Source organism: Lynx canadensis, chromosome A1, assembly GCF_007474595.2.
Source record: "Lynx canadensis isolate LIC74 chromosome A1, mLynCan4.pri.v2, whole genome shotgun sequence".
NCBI lineage: Eukaryota > Metazoa > Chordata > Mammalia > Carnivora > Felidae > Lynx > Lynx canadensis.
This window is the reverse complement of record NC_044303.2, coordinates 19,262,356-19,281,848: the sequence shown is the minus strand read 5'-3', so window position 1 is coordinate 19,281,848 and position 19,493 is coordinate 19,262,356. Positions and strand designations below refer to the sequence as shown.

Here is a 19,493-nt window from a genome sequence, read left to right as displayed (position 1 = left end):
TACCTTTCATTTCTGTACCACCAGAGCCTAAGACAAATTTCACTACAAAAGGGCACAAAATAATGTTGTTGAGTTCACTTTAGAAATCTGTAGACCAGCAATTCAGGCCTACATGTCCATCCTAAAGAAATACTCAAGAGTCAGCATTAAAAATCATATACAAGGATGTCCTCTACAGCATGGCTTGTGAAGGGAGGAAAAAAAGTTAGAAATACACAGAATGTCCACCCACAGGGAAAAAATAAAACTTACTATGGTATGCATCCATACTGTATAGAGGTTAAACTGAACAACGAGATAGATGTTTATGTACTGATATCAAACAATCTCCAAAAGACAGTTCTATTGGGGGGGGGGGGGGGGAAAAGAAAGGTTGGAGAATACACACTATGTGATCTCATTTACAACAAACAAACAAAAATTTTAAAACCACATACATACAAAACCTAAAGATTTATCTGGACACACACACACACACACACACACACACACACATTTTTTAACCACTGTATTTTCAGCTCTTCAGTACCATGCCTGAAACATGCAGTAAGTGTTCAATAAATATTTGCAGAACAAAGGATGACATATGTAAATGTACAGAAAAGGATTAGGAAGCAGATCTGCTTTTCATGCTCAATATTTCTGTGCTGTTTGCATTTTTAAGTCACCACATTAATGCGTTACTTGTATAATTAAAATGAATTCAAAACAGTTCTTTAAAAAAAAGTTGCAGGACCTGGATAAAAAGAGACCCGCGCACTCTTCATAACTTCGCTGGGTAACTAATTTACTCGTCCTGGGCAATTAGGGCTCTTACACAGCAACTCAACGCTCACTTTACAAATCCAGCTTCAGACATAAAGAGGAGTGGGAAAGTGCTGGGTTTTAAATTGTTCCTGCAAACCCGTGAAAGGCATAGATAGCATTTCTAAGGGCGCTCTCCTGGAGCCAGGGCTCTAGCCCCCTGCCTTCCTCGAGCAAGCCAGGCCGCAGAGAAAGGCAGGCAGGTGGGCGTGGAAAGTCCTCCAGGTAGGTGTGAGCACGCGGCGCTCGGGTAGGGAAACTTACTTTCCAACCGGCCCCTACTCTAGCAGTAAGCTGTCTCTCCTGCTCAAGCATCCTCCTCCGGAGGAACCAATTTCTTCTGTGATCCGCCCAGAGCCCACAGGTCACCTGGTTAGTGAAGAAGTGCGGTGTTAAAACCCCGGGAGCGGGCTGTGGGTGGCATCTCTGCGGTTCGGCTCTCTCACCCGGGGAAGGGTCTGGAAAAGGTCTCCTGCATTTCAGACCAGGGGATCGGCAGCCCTCGCCCCACCGGCTAATTCAAAGTTGCGCGCCCTGGCGCCCTGGCCCTTGGGGGGGTGCGGGGATAAGCGCAAGGGCGGAGGGTTGGCCTCGGACCCTCATTCACACCCGGAGGCGGCCCTGCCCGTGCCCCTGTCGGGGACCGGTCCTCCCTCCCAAGTCTCCGCTACCTCGGGCCGGTACGCTGCGGACTCGGTCTTCGGCCCCCGGCGTGTGAAGGACAAGAGGGCGGGCGAGCGGCGCAGAGCTGAGCCGGAGATGCAGATCCCAGGGCTCGCCAACCGCCGGCGGAGAGGTGCGGCGTGGCGGGCACCTTCTTCGGGTCCACTCCGCACAGCTGCCTCTCAGCTCCGCGCTTCGCTCCGGGGCGTCGCGGGTCCCAAATGCCGCAGCTGCCGCGGGAGTGAACTCCGCACCTGGGAAATCGATCCTAGATGCGCAAGGGCCTCCCATTGGTCTCAACGGCCGGCGGGCCCCGGGCTGGGGGCTTCCAGTGGGGGAGGGGGCCGAGGGCGGGTGCCCGGCTGTCTATCACAGGCCACGCCCTCTCCAGCCCTACTCCCACTACGGCCCCGCCCGCTGGGGGGCGGGACCCTTGTGCGCCACGCCGAAAACTTGTCTCCTCCCCGGGAGATTCTATTGACTGGAAGGCCGTGGGAAGCTACTACCAGCAGCCAATTGAAACGCGAAACCTGCCCCATGGGGGCGGAGAGAACACCGCCCGCTTCCTCTGGAGCCAATAGAGAAGAGGAACAGCGAAGCGCTTCCTGAGTTCGGGGGTCGAGGGAAGATGGCGACCACCAAAAGGGGTTGGTGCTTGTGCGAGTTACTGAGGTGAGGAGCTGGTGGTGTGGGTTCGCAGGCGTTTTCTGTTTCGCGGGGGTGCTTGTCCGCCCAGGGCAACTGAAGTTTGCGGGGAAGGGGGATCTTCTAGTCACGAATCTAGGCCTCAAGGATAGCGCTGTTCTCACTTCGGAGTCTTTTAATTAGACTGAAGCTGACTGGGTTAAAGACTCAGTTAACCGCGTTTTCTTCGCCTGCCCCACTTCTGGCTGAAGGGTGCAGTTTCCCTTCCTTTTTCTTTTTTGTTCACACTCCAACTATTCTGTTATAAATTATCCATATTCATTTCTCGTTTTCCTTTATAATTGAGCCATGGATCATTTTCCATGATCGTCTCTCTTTTTGGTAAAGAATAAACTGGCTCTTGTCACGTCTTAGTTTCCCCTCTTTCACTCACCAAAATGGTCGCTGTTAACATATGTCACTTAAATGTTAACCTTAAAAATAAAACAGCTATCTTACCAGCAAAAATGGTTTGGTTGGTTTTGTTTGTTTGTTTGTTTCGGGAGTAGCAGAGAATTGCATTTCTGGATATACAAGCTATGACAAAACCATACCTGGCAAGTTCTACCAACGAGAGGACCGTTGTTTTATGGAGAAGGAGGAAGTTGAAGGGGTGGGGGGGGGTTGAAGTAAAGTCTGCTGGAGAAAAGCAAGAGTAGTGAGGGTTTCTCATTGGCTGAGTTGCAGGAGTACTCTTGTAGGAAATGTGACGTACATCTCTCCCTGTTGGGGCCTCTTAGTGACCATTCCATCGTGTTTAGGATTCTACTGTTGGATGCTGTAATTGACAGTTCTTCATGAAATTGACATTTGAGTGATAGGGCTCCTCTGCGTTCCCCCTTCTGGCCTCCTGACTCCATTTTAGTGAGATTTCTCTTTATTTTCATAAATAAAAAGTTTATGTTGAATCATCTGCTTCATGATCATCCATTGATCTTTATTTCCGGTTGATGTAGGAGTAATACAAAAATTGTATTACATAGGTAATACATTGTTTCTTATAGAAGAGTTAGGAAATAGAGGAGCAAAAAAGAAAACTGGCCACGTGTGCTACCATCTGGAGATAACTACTGTTAACATTTTGGTGAAAAAAAAAACCAGACTTTTTTTCCCCTACTTTTATTGTTGTAATACTAGTTTTTTACCTGACTTGCCCTAAATTTATTAAAAAAAAAAAAAAGACCTATTATATTCCATCTACACAGTTCTTTTAACACCTACCTATTTTTGTTCAGGTTGAAATTTGTAATTAACATGATAGCATCCTGCAGTGTATACATATTCTCTCCAAAATTCAGGTATTGTTTCTTCATTTTTGTCCCCTCTACTCCAATTTCTATAATGATTATTTAAAACATTTTGAACAGGAAAGTCTATTTTCAGAGGCTTCATATTCTTCCCTGACATTTGAAATATCCCTGACTCAGTGCTTTGCGCATCACAATGGCTAAATAAATGTTTGTCGAATGAATGAGTCACTGTTGATTAGTTATCTTTTAAAGCCTTGGGTTTCTGTGGTAAACATTATTTAATGGCACATATTTTTAGTTTATATACGTGTGTGTGTGTGTGTATGTATATACTGTATAGTTGAATGTTTATTTTTGAGAGTGAGAGAGAGAGAGCACGAGTTGGGGAAGGGCAGAGAGCGAGGGAAACACAGAATCTGAAGCAGGCTCCAGGCTCTGAGTTGTCAGCACAGAGCCCAATGCAGGGCTTGAACCCACAAACTGTGAGATCATGACCTGAGCCAAAATTTGGATGCTTAACTGGACTGAGCCACCAGGCGCCCCTATTTTTAGTTAGATTTAAACAAATTCTAAAATGGATAGTTTTGATGTGCAAGTACTGTAGGATGTTTAATAAATTTATATAGTCTGTATCTTTGAAACTAAGAGACTCAATAAAGGACTGGCTCATCTTTAGTTATTAGTAGGATTTATTTTTTCTGATTTTAAGTTAAATAGTTCAGTTTGAAAATCCTATCACATGAATCTTCCCACTTAAATCATTAGAAGGAAATGCCATAAAAATCCTTGGATTCTATGGATCAGCCTCATTTTAAATTAAATGGGCTTTTAACTTTTCCTGGGAAAGCTGTATAATATTCTTTTTATGAACAGATATATTCCAAACATTAAATAATTGACAAATCTTACCACTTATGTCAAACCCTGTTCATCCTTTAAGTCAGTAGTTCTCAAAGTATGGTCCATAGACCTTGACAGGTCCTCAAGACCCTTTCAATAGTTCTTCAAGATCAAAACTATTTTTATAATAATTTATGCTAACATTTGCTTTCTCATTATGTTTACATTTGCACCAATGGTGCAAAAGTAATAGTGGATAAAACTGCTACTTACTACAAATCGAGGCAATGAAATCAAAGTATACGAGAAGTCTTGTGTTTTTCACCACCGTGCACTTGCTAAAGCCAGTTTTACTAAGAATGTCCTTGATGAAACAGTAAAAATTAATTTTTTTAAGAATTAACCTTGAGTTGAATACATATCTTTTTAATATATATAATGTCTTCATACTGAAGTATGATGCTTCTCTCAAGGAAAAGTTCTTGCATGATTGCTAAGTTGAAAGCTGAATTAGACACTTTTTTATGGGACGTGGTTTCTACTTGAAAGAATGACTGACAAAGTATGGTTCTTCTGACTTGGCTTTGAAAATGAATGAAGTGACCCTGTCAGTTCAAAGAAAACAAGTGACAGAATTTATTGCTAATAATAAAGTTTGAACTCTCAAGTGAAAATTAGAATTTGGAGAACCTGTATCTGCCATTCAAAGCTTGACCACTTTCCAATAATTAAAAGATTTTCCTGAAGAGATGGGTAGTGATATTAACAAATGTGATTTGGGGATATTATACAATGAAAAAATGTGCCCACATTTGGAAAGTCTACATGAGTCATGAACCAGTATTTTCCAAATAATCAAGTCATGACATTACAAAATCATGTATAGGTAAAAGATCCACTTAAAGCACAAGATTTCAGTATAACAGAGTATGAAAAGGACATTGATTGGCTTTCAAACTCCATGTTGCACCTGACAATTAAGAAATTACCACTTGTCTAATTTGGTATAACATCACAGAAAAATGCTGTAACCATCTGAAAAGGGTATTTAAACGTACTCCCTTTTCCTACTACATATCTGAGTGAGCTTAGATTTCCTTCATATACTTCAAGTAAAACAACATATCACTAAGATTGAATGCAGAAGCAGATATTAAAAGCCACTATCTTTTGTTAAGCCAGACATTAAAGAGATCTGCAAATACCTAAAACAGTAATACCCTTCTTACTGAATTTCTTTTTTGTTTGTTTGGAAAAAAGGGCTTTTTTAATAAAAATGTGTTTTATATTAACTTGTAATGGATTTGTCATTGTCAGAATAATTCATTAAATTCCTCAGTTTCATTTCTGATATGCTAAATATTGGTAGATATAATCAATGTAAATGAGTATTTCTCAACAAGGGGTGATTTTAACTTCTGCAGGACATTTAGCAATGTCGAAATAATTCTTATGGTCATGATTGGAAGGGTACTGTAGGCATCCAGTGGGTTGAGACCAGGAATGCAGCTAAACATCCTATAATGCATAAGACAGTCCCTGCAGACAAAGAATTATTGTGGTCTAAAATGTCAGCAGTGCCGAGGTTGGGAAATCCTGATAGAAATAAAAGCTGTATGGGGTCTTCAGGAATTTTTAAGAGTTTAAAGATATCCTGAGATCAATCATTCTAATAAGTCAAATACGTCTTCAAACAGTGCACTTATTCACAATAGGAAATCCCACATGAGAGGTTTGTTTCCAAACTAAATATAAGTAAGATATTTATTTCTGCGGGGGCTCCTGGGTGGCTCAGTCGGTTAAGCGTCCAACTCTTATTTTGGCTCAGGTCATGATCTCATGGTTCGTAAGTTCCAGCCCTACGTCAGGCTCTACACTGTCAGATTTTCTCTCTGTGCTTGGGATTCTCTCTCTCCCTCTCTGCCCCTCCCACTTACTCTCTGTCTCTCTCAAAATAAATAAATAAACTTTAAAAATTAAGAAAAAAAGTTATTTCTCTGAAGAGTTTATGTCTTCTACTTATGGACAATGAAAACTATGCAAGTACACAGAATATCCCCATACATGCTGGGATCATTAAGCCCTTCAGAGCCCAATTTGCTTTTCACTACCACGTACAAACTTAGAGTCTGTATATCTATGTCCCCCACCTGTCACTGCTCCCCACTAAATACTTGAACTCCCCGGCCCTGCGTTTTCATTATTTAAGTTTTAGTATTTTAGTGTTTTTATGTGTTACAAGCTCCCCAGATCCTTTATAAAGGGTAGGCAGGATATAAAAAATATGAAGCTAGATACCAACTATATTGCCCAACGCTAACAGAAAAACACACTTTGAAAAATTATTTTAACATCATCTAAGAGACGTCTGAAGAGGTAAAGAATTTTGTATGCAGTCAACAAACACGGATGCCTTCTCTGGGCCAGGCATTATGCTAGGCGTTGGCATCCAGTGGTAAACAAGCCTGGGTCCTTCCTTGCCTTTGCAGAGCTTCAGTCAGCCTGGCAGTAAGAGCCTTTTAGCAGTCAGTGGGGGAGTGAGTATGGAGTAGAAGTAGGTTGTCAGAGCATTTATGGCAACTCATTTAGAGGCACATAAGGAAAGGCAGTGTTCTAGGGTCATAGAAACAGATCAGATGCAGAACTTGTAATAGAAATGTAGAGATCTAAGTTCCTCTCACCCCAGAAATTGTTCTATTTGAGGCAAAATGAAAGAATAAAAATGATTTGCTACCTCATCAAACTTTTAACTAATTAAATGTTCATTACTAGTAAAATGTTCATTTTAACTAATTAAATGTTCATTGATCATTCAGAAGACATACTGCTCGGGTTCTGTGTTGTGATTTTTGAGGGTCAGATGCCATTCCTGATCATGTGTTGTTTAGGTTAATAATTAAATTGGTTTTTAGTCCTTTTTTAAAAAAATTTTTTTTTAACATTTATTTTTGAGACAGGGAGAGACAGAGCATGAACAGGAGAGAGTCAGAGAGAGGGAGACACAGAATCTGAAACAGGCTCCAGGCTCTGAGCTGTCAGCACAGAGCCCGACGCGGGGCTCGAACTCACGGACCGCGAGATCATGACCTGAGCTGAGCTGGCCGCTTAACCGACTGAGCCACCCAGGCGCCCCTGTTTTTAGTCCCTTAACACATACACTGTTAGGAGAAAAGTGGCTCAACATTGATTTTTACTGCTGATTAAAAAGTATTTCGTTAGCAGACTCCCAGGTATAAAAATCTCTCTTTACTACTGATACATAAAGTGGGTATGTAAAAGTGGACTTTAATTTGTTGTTTCTGTTGATTTTTATATTTTCCTTCTTGTTTCAGGTTTTTTTATTCATTATTCCTCCCTGGCCTGACAGTATGTGGAATTTTATGCATATGTTTGTTCATTATCCTCTGGGGAATCAGACTGCTGGTACGAAGAAAGAAAGAGTCAGTAGCAACTAGCAAAAATGGGAAAAATCAACTGGTGATTGCATTTTTTCATCCGTACTGCAATGCTGGCGGTGGAGGAGAAAGAGTTTTGTGGTGTGCCTTAAGGGCTCTGCAGAAAAAGTAGGTATGCATCTTTCTTAGCTCATTTGCTCTCGTATTACCTTTAAAAAAAAAATCATTGCCCAGAAATTTACCTTTCTCTCACCTTACTCGTGGCCAGGAATTAATTGTTCTTCAATAAGGAAACGCTTCTGTTATGTGCCAGCCTGCCTTACAAGATCCTGTTGAATTTTAGTTGATATGGTAAAGAAATGGAAAGGGAAAGTATCCACCCTTTAATGGCAAAATTTAGCGGGGATAACTGTCACCTTGGAAGAACGTGTGGAGAAGTTGAATAGTAAACAGAAATATATCAAGTAATACCAAGGAACACTTTAAGCCTGAATACATTTAGTCCGTAGTGGCACACAGGAGATAATCTCTGTGAGAGCATCTATCTGATTTTAATGTTGATATCATTACCAGTTAGTCTTAAGTTACCATGTTCGAAAGAATATGCTACTACCCGGTCATTTCATGTTTTAGGCTTCCTTCTCCCCACCTGCATCTCCAAACGTAGGAGGAATAAACACAGTCAAGTACAAATTCCATTTGTGGTTTTATCATAGGAGGAAACTATTATCCTTCCCTGGTTATGCTACTTCCTGGCACATGCCCTTCATCCAGTTCCAGAGCCTTCACACAGAATTCCCTTCACTCTACATCTCTGTTTCTTGGCTCATCCTGGCTTCCAGCCACCACCCTTGTATTTCCTCTGCCATCTTCCATAACTCCCTGGATCTAAAACATGTTCTTAGATCTCAGCGTACTGCCCACCTTTCTGAGGCCTTCCCTGCTCCTTCTCTAATCACTACTGCTCTTTCCTTCTCCTAACTCTGTGCATTAACTTGTCTACCTGGATTCTCTCACTCTTGAGGGCAGCGGTCAAGTTTTGTGATAGCTCTACTGTACTCCCCAGCAAACTCTGTTATTCCCAAGTCACCTGCAGTGAAAGAAGTCCAAATCCTCAGTAGGACATAGAAGATACTTTTTCATCTTGTTCTTGCCACATTTTATTTTTCATCCCTCCCCATTCCTTCATGTATACTTTGCTCAGCACACTGAACTAGGAGCATCAGGCTCTCTCTATAGATTCCTTGCCTTTCCATACGGTGTTCCTTTTTTTTTCTGACCTTTTTCTCCTCAGCTAATTTCTACAAGCCTCTCCTGACTCAGCATAAACTACAATACACTTTTCATTTGATCTAGAAATATTTCTTAGGGACCTACTCTGTGTCAGGCACTGTTGAGTTGAGATTGAATGGTGAACAAAATAGATCATGGATCTTAGATTTTAGTGGAGAGGAGACAAAATAATACCTAAAAAGAAAAATACCAAATGGTGAGAGATGCTACGCAAGAAATTAAAATAGGACTCCATACTTTATTTTTTTAATGTTTACTTATTTTGAGAGAGAGAGAACGGGAAAGGGGCAGAGAGAGGGAGAAAGAGAATTCCAAGCAGGCTCTGCACTGAGCAGAACTTGGGGCTTGATCTCATGACCATGAGATCATGATCTGAGCCGAAATCAAGAGTCAGATGCCTAACCGGCAGAGCCACTCAGGTGCCCCGGGAATGATTCCATACTTTAGACTGAGTAAGTAGGGAAAATCTCCAAGGAGGTGATACTTCACTGAAGTTTAAATGACAAAAGCAGCTGACGTGTACTGAGCATTTACTATGTGCCAGGCATTGTTTGAAGTGTTTTACACGTGTCAGCTCACCCAATCTTCAGAGTAACCTTACGAGATTGTTACTGTTACCCTCATTTGACAGATAAGGGAACTGCATTACAGAGCCCATGTTGTAAATCACATGCCATACTGTCTGCCTCAGGAAAACACAGTGAAGATGAGAAAAGAGAGTTCAAAACGGAGGGAACAACTCTTGCAAGTCCCCTAAGACTGGAAGGAGCCTGTCTTGTTCAGAGAAAGGAATCCAGTTTGGCTGACCCTGTGGGTACGTGAGAGAGCGGAGGCAGGGTCCAGATTACTCAGGGCTTGAGTGAGTAGAGTGAGGAGTCTAGCTGGTATTCTAAGTGCTGTGGGAAACTATATGAGTGTTTCAGACAGAGAGATGATATTCTGCTTATCTGTTGCTACGTGACAAGCCACCCCAAAACGTAATGGCTAAAGCAAGAATTTCTCATTATTTTTCACAGTTTGGGGATTGATGGGCCCTGTTTGAAATCCTGCATACCAAGCTGCTGCAGTTAGATGGCAGCTGGCTCCAAGTCATCTGAAGGCTTCTCCACTAACATACCTGCTTCCTGGGCTGGGATGATTGCAACAGTGACAGTGGGTGAGGGTGGAGAACACTGGTCAGGCATCTCTGTCGCCCGCAGCCTCTCTACGTGACTCGCTTGGGCTTGTACACAACATGGCAGTCTCAGGATAGTTGGACGTCTTATGTGACAGCTGACTTCTCTAGAGCAAAGCAGAAATTACCATCCCCATAGAACTTGGCTCTAGAAACTGGCAAAATGTCACCTTTGACATAGTCTATTGGTAAAAGCAGTCACAGAGCCCGTCATTCCAGGGGAAGGGACATAGATCCCACCACTTGATAAGTGTCAAAGAATTTGTGGCCATCTTTAAGCAATCGGAGATGACAATCGTTTTTACGTTTTATAAGGATCATTCCAGGGGCACCTGAGTGGCTCAGTGGGTTAAGCATCTGACCCTTAATCTCAGTTCAGGTCATGATCTCACAGTTCTTGAGTTTGAGCCCCGCTTTGGGCTCTGCACTGACAGTGCGGAGCCTGCTTGCGATTCTCTCTGTCTCTCTGCCCCTCTCCCTGCTCATGTGTGCAAGCTCTCTCCCTCTCTCTCTGTCTCTCAAAAATAAATAAACGTTAAAAAAAAAAAAAAAAACACCTCAGTCTAAGGATCATTCTGCCTGTGGGGAAGTGCAGTTAGATGCTCATCCTTTGGGTCTGCACAGCATCCCATGGCTGTCTTTATCAACACATATCACAGTTTTGCAGTTTTCTGTTTATATATCTGTTTTCCCCACTGAACTCAGCTCCTCGAGGGTAGAGACCCTCTAATCCCTGAATCCCCAGAACCTAGTAGCTCATACTAGATATTTAAGAAATGTTTTATGACTCAGTAGCCAAAAACACCATCAGAGCAAATGCCAAAAGCATAGTCATAAGAATATATACTTTTAAAGACTTCCATTATTATTACACCCTATCTGATTTTGATGCAGGCACCTGATCTAGCTTTTAGAATCTTACTGCATTTCTCAGATAAAAATAGAGTAATGCTTTAGCATCTATGATCCTGTCTAAAGATACATTTAGTAAGTTTTAACTCTTGTTTAGGAGTACGTTATTGATATTACCATTTTATACTGAAAAGGTCGTCAGAATAAAGTTTCTGTGTATTTCATAAAAGCGGAAATGTCAGCAATTTCTGTTGATGTCTGCTCCATGCAAAACTCTCAGAAGAGGAAATAGCAAAGAACTCGAAGTCTCATTTGGAGGACTAACATTTAACTCCCAGGACAGCAGACGACTCGGGATCAGCAGACCAAGTGCAATGAAGGAAAAACAGTGGAAAACATTTTTTTTCAATATAGAAATAACCTTCTTTATGATTGTGACAAAATAATTATCTCCAACTTTTCTGCTCGATTTTAACCTAAACCAGTGAAAACCTTAACTACTGCATTCTGTTTTAGGTATCCTGAAGCAATTTATGTTGTGTATACTGGTGACGTGAACGTCAGTGGTCAACAGATTCTAGAAGGTGCTTTCCGAAGATTTAACATCAGGCTCACTCACCCAGTGAAGTTTGTTTTCCTGAGGAAACGCTACCTTGTGGAAGATTCGCTCTATCCTCACTTCACACTGCTGGGCCAAAGTCTAGGATCCATTTTTCTTGGCTGGGAAGCTCTAATGCAGTGTGTTCCTGACGTTTACATCGATTCAATGGGATACGCGTTCACACTGCCTCTGTTTAAGTATCTAGGTGGTTGTCGCATTGGCAGCTACGTTCATTATCCCACGATCAGCACTGATATGCTGTCTGTAGTGAAGAACCAAAATGTCGGATTTAATAACGCAGCCTTCATTACCAGGAATCCTTTTCTCAGCAAAGTAAAGCTCATCTATTACTATTTATTTGCTTTTATTTATGGACTTGTGGGTTCTTGCAGTGATGTAGTGATGGTCAACTCTTCTTGGACACTAAACCACATTCTCTCACTGTGGAAAGTCGGGAATTGCACTAATATTGTTTACCCACCTTGTGATGTACAGACCTTTCTGGACATTCCCTTATACGAGAAAAAGACAACCCCAGGACATTTGCTGGTTTCCATTGGCCAGTTCCGGCCTGAAAAGAATCATCCTTTGCAGATCAAAGCCTTTGCTAAATTGCTGAATAAGAAGGTGGCTGGATCACTTCCTTCCCTTAAACTTGTCCTCATTGGAGGGTGTCGTAACCAAGATGATGAGCTCAGGGTAAACCAACTGAGAAAGCTTTCTGAGGATCTGGGAGTTCAAGAAGACGTGGAATTTAAAATAAACATTCCATTTGATGAGTTAAAGACTTACTTGTCTGAAGCAACAATTGGTCTGCACACCATGTGGAACGAGCATTTTGGGATTGGTGAGTTTGTCCTTTCAGCAACTCGTTTGGTGTCATGAGATGTACATTTGGGTTCTCTTGATAAAATAATAATACTCTAGAAGTTCACATCAGGTCTAATTCTCCTCTCCCAGTCTGCCAAGTAAACTTTTTTCATTTGAGACCCCGCAGGACATAACAGTATGTAGTCAATAATAATAGCTGATATTTATTGACAGCTTACTGTGCATAAGTCACTGTTGAGATCTTTACAAGTATTATCTGATTTAATCCTCTCTGAAACCCTGCTTGATGTACTGTTATTTCCATTTGACGAATAAAGAAACTCAGGCACAGAGAGGTTTTGAACTTGCCCTTGTTCAGCCTTAGCAATAAGAGATAGAGCTTGGATCCTAACTCAGCCCCTGCTCTTACCTACCAGTTTCTCTGCCCCACCTAACCCTATGTCTGGACTGGTACAGATTCCTGGCCTAATCTCACTGAAGGACCAAATCCGAATCTCCAGGTGGGGCCCAGGTAGATGTATTTCAGTAAAGCTCATCAGGTGATTTTCATGTACACCAAAAGCTGAGCTGACAGGGCTCCTCATGGCAATTCTGTTGTTTCTTCTGTTGATTCCCTACCCATTATTGAAATGGCCTACCCTCCTTTTTCTGCCAAATCCCATTATAAGTGTCTGACTTTCATCTCCTTAGCCTTTAATTTAGCCTTTCTTGGTTATTCTGGCACAAGCTGCTCTCTATATCCTGACTTCCTGTTATGCATTCATTTGGTATAAAGTCAACTGCTGTCTTGTGTCTAATTTGGTTCAACATCTATTTCTCAAATGGCTGCTTTGTGTCCACACTGCTAAGTGTTCAGGGAAAATGGCAAAACATAAAGTGAAGTCTCCTGTGCTAAGGCTATGATTTCTCTTACCCTCCTGTCTATCCCTAGTGGGTCGCACATTACTGAGCCCAGACATACAGCAAGAACTTTTTGATTCAGACCTTCTGCACAGGGTCTGACTCCCTGTGGCTCCTCCCACGGAGACTTACTGGAGCATTCAGTGTGCCAGGCACATGGCGGGTGCTGGGAAAATGACTGGGAGACAGGACCTGTTGTTCCCTTCCAAGACTTCCAGCTCTGTGTGTGATACAGACCAGTTAAACAGCACTTTACTGGACACGGTGCTAAGTGCTGTGCCAGGGCAAGTGCAGGGTGATTTGAAGCACCCAAGAGAAAACACCTAACAGATTTGTGAGGTCAGAGAACAGTTGCCTGAGGAAATGGTGTGATGCGTAAGCTGGGACCTGAACAGTAATTAGAAGTTAGCCTTGGAAGAGATGGGAGAATATCCAGCAGAGGGAACAGCATCGTGACAGGTGGGACCATAAGGGCACTAGCAGGTGCACTCAGGGAACTAAGGGTTCGGTATGGCCGGAGCACACAGGAGGAACAGCACGCTGATGGAGAGGGGAGCTGGGGCCAGGTGAAGCCAGTGGGAAAAGATAGACTGATTTTGAGTATTGGATTTAAAAGCCTTCTATTTCCTCAAGTTCACTGTGGTTGCCGTGGAGGGGTGGATCAGTGAGGAGCAGGGAGGGCCAGGGGAGGAAGGCAGGAGGATGTGTTGGGCTGCCCTGGCAAGCTGGGTGACGTGCTGTGGTACAAACACGGTAGGCGAACACGCTCGAGGGAAATTCTGAGGCAGGATTGAACAGGACGTGGTGATTAATTGGACATCTTACGTGAAGGAGAGAGAAGAGTCCAAGAGGACCTCCTGGGGTTTTGAGTGTAGGCAAATGTATGAACAGTGGATGGCTCTCACCTCGAGACAGACTCCCAAGAGGAGAGGCAGTTGATGAGCCAGGTTCCCAGCAGGTAGAGTTAGAATGATCTGCAGGACACGGAGGTGGGTGTGTCCGGTGGACACTTGTCTCTACGAGTCTGCAGTGCAGGTGAGGGACCTGACCAGGGAACACAGACGGAGGAGTTCGTTGCTGTCCGGGTCGTTACGGAAGCCCCACGGAAGAGGGTCCGGTGGCCTAGGGAAAGTGCCCAGTGAGAAGAGGCCCCTGCTGCAAAATGCTGAGAACGAGCAGGGTTCAGAAGTGGGCAGAAGAGGAGGAGCCAGCAAAGAAGAAGACGTAGAGGGAGGAGGGCAACCTCCTAATGCTGGAATTGGAACTCCTGAAATTTTGCTTTTGGTATCTCTTTACACCTTTTATCTTTCAGTCTGCCATCGTGCCAGCATTCTGTAGTCTACTTCGTTTTATTACCTGCAGGGATCTGTTTTTTACAGACTGTTCTCTCGCCTGCTTGTCTGTTTCAATTAAGAACCAAGTAGCATTATTGTGAAGGCTAAAAACTAAAAAACTTAAAATTACTTGACACCATGGAAGTTTAAGTGAGCAGGTTTATAGGCCCAACAGACATGTGGTTAAATTTCTCATGAGTGTCCTAAAATTTACAGAGGTTTCTGCTCATCCTTGTTCTTGTGAACACTCTCAGAAAGTTCAAAGACCACATGGTTTTGTTTCTTTCTCAGGAGTTGTCGAGTGTATGGCAGCTGGCACGATTATCCTCGCACACAATTCAGGGGGCCCCAAGCTTGACATTGTCGTCCCTCACGAAGGAGAGATAACTGGATTTCTGGCTGAAAGCGAAGAAGGCTACGCGGAAACCATGGCTCATATTCTTTCCATGTCTGAGGAAAAGAGACTCCAAATCCGAAGCAGTGCTCGGGCATCTGTAAGCAGATTCTCTGATCAGGAGTTTGAACTGGCGTTCCTGTCATCTGTGGAGAGCTTATTCAAATAATGTCATATCTGTACAGATGAAAGATATTTTATATAAAATGGCGACATACCTTCATTCGTGAGTAATTTTTCTAAGCTTTTTCTGTATTGTAATAAAGTCAGCCTAAGCAGTGCTCTCAGCAGTATGTATATAGACAGGATATTTATTTCAGTGAAAATGACAAAGGTCAAAATTACCTAAATTGTTTAAATGAAAAAATTTTAGATTAGGATTTTGTCTCAAATTCTGAAAAATATGGATCTGAAAGAAAAAAATGAACCAACCATCTTAATTTTGGTCTAATTCACATTTTTCAAGTCCTATTTGTCAAATCACTGTACTTTAGAACCCAGGAAAGAGAATTTACCTTTAGAAAAAAAGGAAATGTCGAAAGGAAAATGGAAGACTGATAATTAATAGTTTGGTACTTTAGAAATGTTCTGCTATTTTGGGAACACAGTAAAATTCTAGTCCATTTAAATCCTAAATAATAATTGTGGATGACCTTCTTGGATATATCTAAAGATTCTCTTAAAAGAGAAAAGAGACTTTAAGCAGGCTTAATCATGTTCTGAAAGCTTGTAGTGAAAAGGCAGGGACTGGGACCACCCTGTGGGCATGTGTCGGCTCGCAGAGGCCAGGAGGCCTCCAGCGATCCTTCCCACAGCTCCATATTTGTGAAATTAGGTTTTTGTTTGGTGCTATCAGTACATTTGAGAAGGATGCTCTCATCATCCCTTCACATTTCCACATCGCAGGAGGCTGGAAGCTAGGTTTAAGTTGTTCAGAAGGTCTGAGTGAGATGGCTTTGATAAGTTGTTTTTCTGATAGCCATGATAGAGTAGCCAGATCCGTCCACCCAGTCTCCGTTATCAGCATCATGCCTTGTAAGATGATGAGGTGGCATTTTGAAAAGAGCACCGGACTAGCAAAACACCTGGGCCTGATCCCTGTGTCATCATTTGCAAACATCTGATCTCTTAATACTCAAGCTGCTGCTTAATCTTTTTGAAACTTACATTCTACATCTATAATCTGGAGATGCTAATACCTGTCCTCACTACCTCCTAGTGATTCTGAGATGGAAAGTATGTGAAAAATACCTGGATAACTATCCAAGTTTTTTAAAGGTACCTTTATAAAGTAATTTAAAGATAACAATTTATAGTATATGTCTTTCGTAATCCTCCTTATTAATGCATTAGGGTTCAGTGTAGGCGAGTGGTTACTAAGTCAGTAGCTACAAATCAGTACACATTTAACGGGACTTCTGTGCTGAATAACTAGCACGAAAAGTATGTGGCTGTGCAGATGCAATTACAGAGAACTACAGCGTTTGGCATTTTCTGCACACATAATTAGCTCCTTCTAGTTCATAATCCACCTCCTGCACAGTCTGATACATGTATATATATATATATATATATATATATATATATATATATATATATTTTTTTTTTTTTAATTTATTGTCAAGTTCGTTAACATACAGTGTAGTCTTGGCTTCAGGAGTAGATTCCTGTGATTCATCACTTACATACAACACCCAGTGCTCATCCCAACAAGTGCCCTCCTCAATGCCCATCACCCAAATTCCCCGCCCCCCCAACCACCCATGACCAGCAACCCTCAGTTTGTTCTCTGTATTTAGAGTCTCTTATGGTTTGCCTCCCTCTCTGGATTTTATTTTTCCTTCCCTTCCCTTATGGTCATCTAGTTTCTCAAATTCCACATGAGTGAAATCATGTATCTGTCTTTCTCTGTCAATCTGATACATTTTTGTGTTAGGAGCATGTGAAAGAGGTATGTTTTTCCCTCCCAAACTCCTCTCATCCAGTCACCGACCTGGCCAGCTTCATCGTCTACTTCCAGTCGGTGACTCATCTACAGGCCACCTTCTGTCATCAGGTCAAAAAGCAGCAAAACAGAGGCCCAGGATGATATTACACACCAACATAGCTTTGGGTGGAGATGATTCAGTTCAGAAAAGAAAGATGGGGGCGTCTGGGTGGCTCAGTCAGTTAAGCATCCAACTTTGGCTCAGGTCATAATCTCGCAGTTCATGAGTTCGAGTCCCCCACATCAGGCTCTCTGCTGTCAGCGCAGAGCCCGCTTTGGATCCTCTGTCACCCCTCTGCCCTCCCCTGTTTGTGCTCTTTCTCTCTTAAAAAAAAAAAAAAAAACATTTAAAAGGAAAAGAAGACTAGTGGACATTGGAGTTGGAAGGAACCCTACAAATCCTCTAATCCAGTTTTCTTCCTTTCAACTTTACAGACAAGAATAATTTAAAGACCTAAAGACTCCATTTCACAAAGCTGTTTAAGGACAAAAATCGGGATTATAACCTGGGACTTCTGACTCCAGCCCAGTTCACTTTCTTATGTTACAGCTAGTCTTTTGTGGTAAGATCCATACCACCGCCCCCTCAGTTTACCCATCAGCCCATAGAAAATCATGAGAATAAAGATAAAGAAATTGAAAGGGACTAAGAAGTAAAGGAAGAAAGGTTTCTGAAATCCCATAAAGCATTTCTTAATCTTGTTTCTTCAAAATTATTTTTTCATTTGTCACAAACATCACTGGAAACATAATTTGCGTATATGTTCATCTTCCCTGTTCCTAATGTGATAGGACATGTCTTTTTTTTTTTTTGGAAGGACTGATAACCATGGAAAGCATCAAAGCAATATGTCTGCTGTCTGTCTGAAGAACTCTTGAGTGACTATTCCTGTAAAACATTGTTTTTGAGTGGTCCAAACACAGTATATTTTGAACCCACAGCAGTGGGGATGCACATTCTTATTTCAGTTGTGCATAACAAAATACCTGTTCTTTGTATATCTACTTGTATCTAAATATGACTTTAATAGATACAAAATCTGTTTGTCTCTAAGTATGATAGGAAGTGGTTTTCAGTCTCTTGGATACTTTTCCGCATATGGTATATTTGTCCCCTCATGCAGGCTCTCAATTCGGAATTGTTCTCTACTACCAGTACTTCTAAGCTCCACATGCCAAGAATTTAAAAAATAAAAATGAAAAATTTAAAGATAAAGTAAAATTGTCTCGCCTCTAGTACCCAAGAAGAATAGGTTGTCAGGTTTAATAGGCTTTTTCCTTTTAATGAATATTTCGGACCTACCAAACACTGCAGAACTTCATATGTTTTAATAATTTTGGGGTTTCTTTTTTACAGAGTCATAGACAAAATTCTGAGAGAGTAGCCCCTGTAATTATCAGTGCTTTCAGAATATTTGTGTTTAATTATGTGAATGTACCCTAGACTCCAGGACTCTAATATGAATAGGGTGTCTGTGCTAAATCTTTCAGTGGGTACAACAAAAAAGTTAACCATGAGAAGCAATTCTGCAAATTACTAGAATCACATTATGCCCCTGTAATTTCCCCTACCTCTCCTACTGTTCCTCAGCTAATTCTTTTTCCTCTGTCCCCACCCTAAATCTAAGGCCACCCTTGGCTTCAAAGAAGCATCAGTTCTAATACTCGAGTGCTACGTGCTCACTTGGACTATACATGTTACAAGATACTTAAAAGGGAAGTTAAAAGTTTGTACACATTTAAAGAATGATCAGTTTGATAGCTAGGATACATAGTTACTAAGATGCATAATTTTTAATAAAATTTATTCTAAAAACACATGCAGGTGTGATCAATAGTTTCAACTTAACAAATGCAGCTACGTCTAAACCCAGAATAAAGTAATCAATTGTGCCTCAAGAACATGATTTAGATAACAGTGTACGTAAGATGGGTAAGGTGAATTAGGAGCTGACGTAGGTTGAAAAACCTTGAAGATATGTATACTTATCACAATGAATACTTCCTACTTTACAGCAAAGATTTTAAAATCTTACAATGAATAAGGGTTGGTGGCTGTTAAAGGAGACTTCAACCACACATCTTGTCATTGGAGCAAACTTGATAGGCTTATTCTTAAACATTGACCTTTTTTAAAAAAAAAATTTTTTTAATGTTTATTTGAGACAGAGAGAGAGAGAGAGAGAGAGAGAGAGAGCGCGTGAGCTGGGGAGGGGCAGAGAGAGAGGGAGACACAGAATCCAAAGCAGGCTCCAGGCTCAGCTGTCAGCACAGAGCCCGTTACAGGGCTTGAACCCACAAACTGGGAGATCATGACCTGAGCTGAAGTCGGACACTTAACCGACTGAGCCACCCAGGCGCCCCTTAAACATTGACCCTAAACATTCATTCTTTTTTTCCTTTTTCTCTGCATATAACTAACTGGTCTTTGGATCTTTGGAATTTTCAGGAACCAAGTTTCATTCTCCATGCATTCAATTACTATCTAGAA

At 41.7% G+C, this 19,493-nt stretch overlaps 2 protein-coding genes across 2 annotated transcripts in view; one reads left to right on the top strand and one right to left on the bottom strand.

The window, feature by feature from the left end:
- The window catches only part of ATP7B (ATPase copper transporting beta), a 75,793-nt gene extending 74,245 nt beyond the window's left edge, over nucleotides 1-1,548 (bottom strand). The window contains exon 1 of the mRNA XM_030309877.1: nucleotides 1,476-1,548. The gene's annotated coding sequence lies outside the window, so the exon portion shown is untranslated. The remainder of the gene's footprint in view (nucleotides 1-1,475) is intronic.
- Nucleotides 1,549-2,044: 496 nt separating this feature from the next.
- ALG11 (ALG11 alpha-1,2-mannosyltransferase) lies at nucleotides 2,045-18,376 on the top strand. The gene is made up of 5 exons (XM_030309821.1): nucleotides 2,045-2,139; nucleotides 7,574-7,804; nucleotides 11,472-12,403; nucleotides 14,913-15,241; nucleotides 17,438-18,376. The coding sequence occupies exons 1-4, from the start codon at nucleotides 2,096-2,098 to the stop codon at nucleotides 15,182-15,184; spliced, it is 1,479 nt and encodes a 492-aa protein (XP_030165681.1). The 5' UTR covers nucleotides 2,045-2,095; the 3' UTR covers nucleotides 15,185-15,241; nucleotides 17,438-18,376.
- Nucleotides 18,377-19,493: the final 1,117 nt, after the last annotated feature.